The 9486-nt window shown below is 29.2% G+C and overlaps 1 protein-coding gene across 1 annotated transcript; it reads right to left on the minus strand.

The window, feature by feature from the left end:
• Positions 1-2878: 2878 nt before the first annotated feature.
• LOC109338321 (GDSL esterase/lipase At2g03980-like) lies at positions 2879-6656 on the minus strand. Its single transcript, XM_019575527.1, has 4 exons — positions 6560-6656; positions 3484-3687; positions 3229-3321; positions 2879-3102 (listed from the first exon to the last, which is right to left on the minus strand). The coding sequence occupies exons 1-4, from the start codon at positions 6654-6656 to the stop codon at positions 2879-2881; spliced, it is 618 nt and encodes a 205-aa protein (XP_019431072.1).
• Positions 6657-9486: the final 2830 nt, after the last annotated feature.

The raw sequence follows: 9486 nt of genomic DNA on the forward strand, positions 1-9486 counted from the left end.
TGTCTTCAAACAATCAGTATTATTGGATAATCAGTAATTATTACAGGCAAATATTTTATAATGATTAATCTTCTAAGCTCAAAACTTAGCCCTTCTTTTTTTATATTTCTCGAAGAACTTACTTTTTTCTTCAATGAACCACTATTAAATATATATTTTTATGTTAGAATTACAAATATTGGTATCCACTATTAAAAAAAATATGTCTAAGATCTTCAGTTTATTGTAGTCTTCCTTCCATAAATTTTGTTGTGCTACGCCAAAATTTGTATTTAACAATACTCATTTAACAATGCTCATAAGTTGAATATTGTTAAATGTAAGTTGAAGGATAATTAACAACGTTCATTGGAGTAGGTATAGTTGAATGTGATAGACAAATATACAATCATCAACACTCGATGAAAAAGTATACATATTCGACACCGCTTTGTATAGTGAGCATTGTTGAATGACGTGTTTTGAAAATTGGCATATATCCTATTTACAGAACATGTGCATTTGAACATATTATTAGTTTCAAATTTCTGCAATCTAGTGTAAGGATGGCAATGGGTTTGGTTTAGTTTTGGACCCGCCTTGTTGCTTTAGTTTTGGACCAAGACCCGTGCTGATAACTGTTGGGTCTGCTACTCACGGGTCCTTGGGTGACCATCGGATGTGTAGGTACCCACAACTTCAAAACATTAAAAATAATTTCGAGTAACTTATGTAATTGTGTGTTTGTTTCCTACAATTTTAAATGTTATTTACATAATCAACAATAGAAAAAATTATAAAATATATTTAAAGTTTTAAACACATTTTAAAGTGAGAATTTAAACATTATTATGTAAAATTGATTTAGTAAGAATTGTTCAATCAACAAAATATTGAATTATATATATTAATCAACAACTTAACATCATATCATTACTTAACATTATAACATTACTGTTTAGCAACATAGCCTTCACATTTATGAATTAACAATATATATAAATTTAGGAATTAATAGTGGGTCTAGGTAACCGTGGGTCTGGGTACCTCATTTCCCAGACCCCGACCCAACCATCAATGGGTCTTAAAATTTCGGGTCTCAATTACCTACAGTCCAAAAATATGGATCCAGACCCGACTTGTGGTGACTATGTTTTGCGTGCACCTATTGCCATCCCTAATCTAGTCTCAATTATTTTGATATAAATACTTATATAAAAGTTAATAATGAAATTAATACTAAATATGGATATAAATAATGTAAACTTTTTATATATAAATATTTTCGATATAAAATTAAATATTGACATAAATATTGTCAATTACTTTGATATAAATATATACATAAATACTTGAGATTCAAAAATATTTAAAGAGGAGTTGTTCATAAGAACAAATATATCGATTAAAAAAATTGATATAAGTACTGATATAAATATGTATAAATGAGTTGCTTGTAAGAATAAAAAATACAAACAATATAGTTGTGATTAAAAAAAACATTCAACAATGCTTAATATACTAAGTGTTGTTGAAAATAAACATTCAAAAATGCTAATTGTACTGAGCGTTTTTGAATGTCTACTTTCAACAATACTTTTTATAGTGCATTTTATTGAATGTATACATATTTAAATTGAAAACCTCTAACATGTTTTTAAACTTTAGCTCATTTATTCTCTTTCAGCTAAACAAAACCATTTGCGTACTAATCTTCAACAACATAACTAAGCATCAACAACTCATTTCCAACAACATTCTACAACTAAACTCCTTTCCATGACATTCAACAAAAATGTGAGTTTTTATTTTATTAGTTTTTTTCCTTTATATGAATGTCCATACTTAAATATCTACTCTGATTAGTTTTTTCCTTGCATTGATGTCCATACTTAAATATCTACTCTTTTCCTCTAACATTAATATTTAGCTTAAATGTCTACTAAGTGTGTTACTTTAATCTCCGGGTTTAGAAATGATTTTTCCCTTTGCATGAACATTTAGCTCAAGTTTTTTTGTTGCAGATAAATAATGGATTCTAAAAAAAGTGCACATTGGATGATCACAAGGAAGAAGATAATTAATGTAAGAAGTAAAAATCATAAGTTAACAATAAAATGAAACATGAAAGGCCAAAAATTTAACATGAAGGGAGACAATATATTAGAGATCTATATTGGGGTTGTTGTTTGACAACTTGTGCCTATATCATCCAACAGCTTGAATGATAAAATGTTGAAGAGTTTGAAGGCTATCATTTAGACAAATTGTATGAAAGTTCCACATAAGTTAATGATTTTTTAAACAATAAGAGAGAAGTAAGATGTAAGTATTAAAAAAAATTAAAAATATGAATTGGGTTTATACCTATGTACCTATTCCAGAAGAGTATTCACAACAATACAACAACAATCAAAAGGGACTCCACATTAATAGCTTCAATGTTTTTTTATTCCAAAAATGAATATTACACTGAGTAAAGATATCACATGTCATTTACAGTATGTTGCGTATAAAAGAATATGGTATATCTTGATGAAATAATTGAATCAAATGCAATCTTGAAAAATATATCAACAAAGTGTCTTATTCTATTCTTTACAAGAATCTCTCAACAATAAGCTAATTTCTCAACATTAATTGGAAAGCATAATTTGGACCCACTAAAACACTCATTTGCATATATTTTTATAGCAGCTTCAGTGGTGTGCCCATGTTTATCCCAAAAGTAATATTCCGTCCGGTTGGAACATAATGATACTCCTTCTTGATAACAAGGTTTAGTTATAATTGTGAAACCTATACATCAATAAATATTATAAGCAACATTAAAGATATGCAGGTGTGGTTGAAATTCCAGAGATGAATCCCATATGAAATTTAAATTTTAACAATTTAATTACAACTTACCATATTCCTTTGGGGCATTTCTTATTCTATTGAAGAAATTGAAACTGTCCACATAAACAAACGATGAACCGGAGAGTTGATTTTGCAACTTTTGAATCACAATTGGGAGTTTTTCCGAGGAAGGCTTGACCTTTCGATTTATAGTTTCATTGCAAAATTGAGAAGGGGAACAACCAAGTTGATTAGCGGTACCAACCACAAATTTTCGTGCTCCTAGATCATATATTGTAATCAATTACAAAGTAATCAATTATAAATTTTCAAGATGAATAACATTATGCTTAAAATATTTTATTTCTCCTCTTACAAATTTGGTGTCATTCAAGATTCCACATGCACCATATGCATAATTGACCCCTGCGGTTGCTAGATATCTTTGAGATTTTGAGACACCCAAGTATGGAGGTGAAAATGGTAAACCCAACTTAATAGCTACATTATCCAAATAGAAAATAGTAATAATAATTCCAGAAACCATAATATTACTTTCAAAGTGCAATGGATGTGATGGTGATAAATATAATTTTTATAAGTTATAATCAACCCTAATTCTATGAAAGAGTGCCCCCGAGTAAATTATAATGTGATACTTACCAATAAGGTCTGCGAAGGTTTTGCCATTGGTGTATCTACCAGTGGATGTATTATTGAAGTCTATGCCATAAGGAGGTACATTTGCCTTAGCTAGTGTTTTAAGATTGTTATTATTTCCAGCATCTAAACCTGAATCCCCAAACACATATAATGCTGGCACATGGTTGTTTGCAACGTTGGCTTTGGCAAAGAAAGCTTCATAGGCTATAAAGGAAATAATCCAGAAAGCTTTGAAACTTGTCATTTCTTGTTATTTAGTTATTTGAAGATGATGAATGTTCTTAAAGTAAATTACAATGAATTTATAATGTAATTTTTTTTACCTCTCATAAGTGGAAAAAGTTGGAAACAAACATGGAAAACGTTAGAAACACCGCACTTTCTTTGAAAAAGAATGATAGACAACTTGTACAACTATATTAAGTTTATTATTCTCACACTTTCTCTTATTTTTTGGCAAAGAAAATGTCAAAGCTAAAATAACAGAACTACTTACCTTTTTTTTCTAAAACAAAATCGATCCATTCGTTATAGTCATAAAATAAAAGAAAACCTTCACTACTAGAAGTAAAAAAAGAAAGAGAAATAGCATAATATAAAATTCAAAAGGTTTATTACCATCACTTTGACAAAAACAATGCTAACTCATGATATAGTTGAAAATCTTCATAACTTTCCCAATACCAAAAATATTGATTTTTTTTTAAAAACTCTAGCGGCTAAATAATAAGGTAACTAGAGAATTGAACTAATGACCATTAGATAGGTGCAAGGCAATATTAAGAGTATGTAATATAGTGGTATGAATTTCTGGATTATCCCTGCTCCAATAAAGTCAAATAGGGTACGTTGATGGTTATGTTCATGGATAGTTTTAAATTGTGAACACAAAATATAGAATGGCAGTTGTGGTTTAAAGAAAATTTCTTGTCCTTATGAGTATCACAATAATTTTATGATTATTTACTCAATCTACGCCACTTTGTTAACTTCTACGATAAATAAAAACACTTGAGTCAATAATGTTTTAAAGAAAATAAGGGTGCTTAAGTTATTTTTGAAATAGAAAACAAAAAATAATTCTGAAAAGGTCAATGTATTTTTAAATTAACAAAATCATAACACATAATAATTATTTTCGGCATACTTTTCAAATAAAAATGTTCTACAAGATAAAACATTAATCATGTATTTATTCATCAAAAATAAAAGTCTCACATGATAATCAATTTATTACATAAAATATTAAAGGGGTACCTATTATTATTAGATTCTTTGAAAATAAAATAACATACTTATCATATGCTACTTCCAAAATGGAATAGTCCTTATCAAAATCCTCACAGGTCGAACTATAAATTGACCCTCTAACCTCTAGTTGAAAACAAACAAAATAACATAGAAGTAAGGTTGGTGTTAGAGTCAACATCCTCAAGTAAGGCTTGCATCAATGCCCCAATTCGGTGACCACACGTTGCACCCCTTCTCGGTCATGTTCCAGGCTTTGTTGCTCGCCTTTGTCTAGTGCCAATACTTGACACACATCCAAAACACCTGATTTTCCTTGCGAGTTTCGACACTGTTTACTATGTACCCCTCTCGTTTTTTGTTCACGCGTATATTTTTATGCTTCTTTTTTTTATTTTAATAACATTAATAATAATGGATAGTAAACAAAACTAGAATAATAATTAGAAATAATAATGTTAATGTATGAGGTTTATTCTATGATTAATAAAAAATGTAACTCATGTGTTATTGTGATAGTTTTATTAAAAATAAAGGATGATTTATGAATATTAAAATGATTGATTTATAATTTGTGATGCCTATGTTTTGTAATTTAGCCTTCTTCTAAGGAGCATCAAAAGTCGGAGTCTGCATAGAAGTAGGAGCACTTGTGCTATGGTATTTTTCGAATAGCATGTACAACTTCCTCTTAACTAACTACAACTTTTTTTCAAAAGTAGAATCATTAAGTGTTTCAAAACAATAATTCAATGTCTCCAACTTCACCTTTGGATCAAGAATTGCCCTCATTACAAACACAATACTATAATCATCTGAATATTTCTCGAACTTCTGAAGCATCCTGTCAGCCATGCTCATCAAAACTTCATCTTCATCTCTTAAAGTATCAAGGAGTACACATTAAATATTTCAAACTTGCATAAAATACAAGTTGGAAGCAGGATAAGATGTTCCAGAAATCAAGTTTCTCGTAGGATAGAGAGGCAACAAAGACACATGGTTTTTTTTTTGCTCTGTTCCACTCTTCAATCGAAGGAAAAAAACTATAATTATCATTATACATGTGGATTTTTTCAAATACATGCTTATATTTAAGAGCATATTCAAGTAGAGTTCCACCTTGTAGGAACATCTAGACACAAGTCAATAGAAGTATCAACACCACTTATCTTCTCAATGCATACGTTAAATTTGAAAATTCTACCTTCTAAACCTCTCACATACTTGATGATCTCCCTGAGTTTATACTAGGTATCACTAGCTACCTTTAACCCTTCTTGGACAATAAGATTGAATAAGTCTGCAGAACAACGCACATGATTGAATTGCCTATCACATAACAATGAGTTTTCCATAGTAAGCTTATTTTTCAATTGTTCTTGCTTGACATCTCCTTTTAAGCCTATCCTTTTCTATCATATAGATTCTCATGACATCAGCTTTAGTCGTATTTCTAGAATCAGGATTCAAGTAGTTAATTAAGCATCTAATCTTCTTAAACTGTACAAATTTAAAAGGTAAAACATATTCAATGATTGCACAAGCTAACATGTCACATACCACCATTTGCTCAATCTTTCAAGACATCAATTTTTCGTCTATATCCATAACCATTTGACCAGCATCACCATGTTTTATTTTAGTACATATTGCTTTATGACGATGTAAATGTGATGTACCATAGTGTTTACCATCACAAACTCCACATTTATATATGTTTTTGCAACTATTGTATTTAGCCCTCTCAATCCCGTCATCTGGAACTCCTATCTTGGTGAAAGATTTTCATCAGAAGTTAGAGATTTAGGCTGTTTGTTACTCTTACCCAATTCAACCGATTGAGACTCTTGAATCTCATCATCCACATATTCCATCTCATTGTTAACAGTAATAAATTTTGAATTATGACCAGAAACTTCCATATTAATTGATGTCCAAAATTAAAAAAAAAATACACAGAATAAAGTTAGCACACACTACCACATTATATCCATATGCTTTAGAGTCTACCTTTTAGTTTTCATATTTAGAATGTATAAATACATTAAGTAAAAATTGAGTAAAACTTAAATGTAGATTGCAATTAATTACCATTAAGAAAGAGTAAAATGAGTGAAGAACTATTCTATTTAATGAATAGAATCTAGCAAGGGAATACATAGTAACTAAAAATCATACACTTACAAGGTAACAGTTAGAAACAGGTTCTTAGTTCTGAACTGAGATACTTCAAAATAATTGTCTTTACCAATCTAAAAATTTATATTTCACTTACTTCAAAATATACATTATGTCATGTTTAATTCTAATTCTTTTAAAGATGTAAAGAGTGAATTTTACTTTTATAAATAAATGTTTTCAATACACGAGAACATGCTTAAGGAACACTGTTATTTGCATGTTGAGGCTTTTGCTTGCTTTTTTGTTCCTAGTTTATTTCAATACACAAGAACATGCTTAAGGAACACTGTTATTTTCTTTTCCAAGTCTTTTATTTCTAAACCATTTCAAGTTATTTGTTGGAAACAGGATAAGAAAGAGACCACAATCTGAAGGTACTCCAACCATAGAAATAGTTACATGATATCATTTTTCTAGTATCAATTTCATTTTAAACAAGCAATCTATGTACAAGTTTTAGGAGTTGACGCAAAAAGTATAATTAAGTACCATTAAACACAGTAATAATTCAATGGTATCTATCATCACAAACATGCTACTGAAATAGAACAAAGAAATACTTTCACAATATCTCTATAGAGAACTTCGCAAGGTCACTCAACAACATTTGATAGATCAGAGGCCAAGAAATCGATTTTTCGATAAAAAAATGGAGAGCATTAGTAAAGACAAAACTGGAAGCTTATACAATTATAGAAAGGGGTTCATAGTTCTTGCCATTGAAGTTAGTTATAGAAAGGGATGGCAACACTCCTATTAGAGAGATGGGATAGAAAATAGTCTTCAAGCCTTCAAGCAAAGGAATGATTCCTTTGTGGCATAATTCACATATATAGATAGGGGAATTCCGATACTGATAAGTTCGCAAACTTTGGCATATACATTAGGACATTCTCTTTGTGGGAAATAATTCCTAACTTTATATTAGAGGATTATAATAGGATATATATATATATATATATATGTGTGTGTGTGTGTGTGTGTGTGGGGTGTATTTGTGCCTTTGCTTAAAAAAACTATATACATGTCCTATAATAGATATCAATTTAATAAAATATTAAAAGTCAAAGTGAGAATCATGGATGAATTTGCTTGAATTTATTTTTCTTAAATATTTAATGAAATTGAAAAGCAAAAAACGTAATTGTTTTATTTTTGGATGGATTGAGTATACATCCAAATGAATATATCCATAGATATCCATTGGATATAATGGACGAATTTGGATGGATTTGGATGCATTATGAATTGTGGATAATTTTATCACTTCTAATTCTTGGAGAATAGTTTATGTGGTAAAATTTTAAGGTTCCACTTATAAGTTGGACTTTAGAAGGGAAAATGGAAATGGAAGACTTCAAATTCGTAACATACATTTGTTAGATGACTCTGAAGCTTTCTATTTCCTATTCTTCCACTACAAAATCTAACTCATAAACAATACAATACATATTAGTAACTACTGTCCGGATCCTAAGCTTTACCTAGAGCTAAGGTCTTATATTGCAACAATGATGGTAGTTTGAAAGACTTAAGAATCACAATATTACAAAATGTCTTGCGTGTATGAAAAATTGTGATGTATTTTTTTACGGAACACACAAAGAGAGTAATATATCAGAGTAAATATTTATATACAGTTAGTGCATCAACCAACATTCATTTCTACTACTTTTATTTAACAGTCAATAATGATTGAATGGTAGATGATACAATGACAGTGTAAAAAACTCCTACACTATCAGTGCATACATTTTTTTCTCATACGTAAAAATGAAAAATTAATTTCAGCACTTTTATTAAATTAATGTATAATTTTGAAGATAAAATTATCTTTTTATTGTTCTTAATCAACATCCTTGGGGTTACCGTCAAGATATCCCATTATAAGAATATACAAATAAATTTTTAAAAATGCGGTTTATGACTTAATCCGTTTACTGAATATAGCCCGACAAAGATTCCCTATTCTACAATTTTCTTATCCTCATGACTTGATTCCTTTACTTTATAAAATAATATTAAAATATTAATTTTTATTTTCTTTATTTTTCTTTTTAATCGAATGAAGCTTTCTAATAAATTTGTGACACAAAATAGGACATGAATAAGGACATGTGATCCTCATCCCTATAGTCAGGTATACTAGTAATGTAGTCGGAAAAACAATAAAAAATAATATTACCACCTTATTATGTAATTCAATTTAAAATCTTGATTTTTGGTTACTATGTTATTATAGGCTATTATTCTCCTTAAATACTTTGATTTAGTCATGGTTTTAACGGCTGATGTCCCCTGTTATGTGATTTCCATAGCTGGTTTTTTTTTTAGTTTTTTCATTGATAATTTTTTTATTCTTAACCAAAAAGGTGAAAGTGGGATTCTTGAGTTTTAGTCAGGGTATTCAGATTTTATCTTCACACTTTTACAAACTAACTTTTGATATTTTTCACTTGTTATGAGGATGACCTTTTGAGATAAATAAAAAATGAAAATTAAGTAAAAGATGGTGATAGTTTGTTTTTTGTTAGAAGATTAATTATAAAATTTGAAGTGTTAGAAATAACC

Source organism: Lupinus angustifolius, unplaced genomic scaffold (assembly GCF_001865875.1).
Source record: "Lupinus angustifolius cultivar Tanjil unplaced genomic scaffold, LupAngTanjil_v1.0 Scaffold_21_191, whole genome shotgun sequence".
Taxonomy (NCBI): domain Eukaryota; kingdom Viridiplantae; phylum Streptophyta; class Magnoliopsida; order Fabales; family Fabaceae; genus Lupinus; species Lupinus angustifolius.

Excerpts from the sequence above, each read along its gene's own strand:
- LOC109338321 (XM_019575527.1), bottom strand. The coding sequence starts at position 6,656 with ATGGAAGTTTCTGGTCATAATTCAAAATTTATTACTGTTAACAATGAG. Across the intron at positions 3,322-3,483 it reads AACCTTCGCAGACCTTATTG|CTATTAAGTTGGGTTTACCA; the intron begins GTAAGTATCACA and ends TGGATAATGTAG. Across the intron at positions 3,103-3,228 it reads AGGGGTCAATTATGCATATG|GAGCACGAAAATTTGTGGTT; the intron begins GTGCATGTGGAA and ends TATATGATCTAG.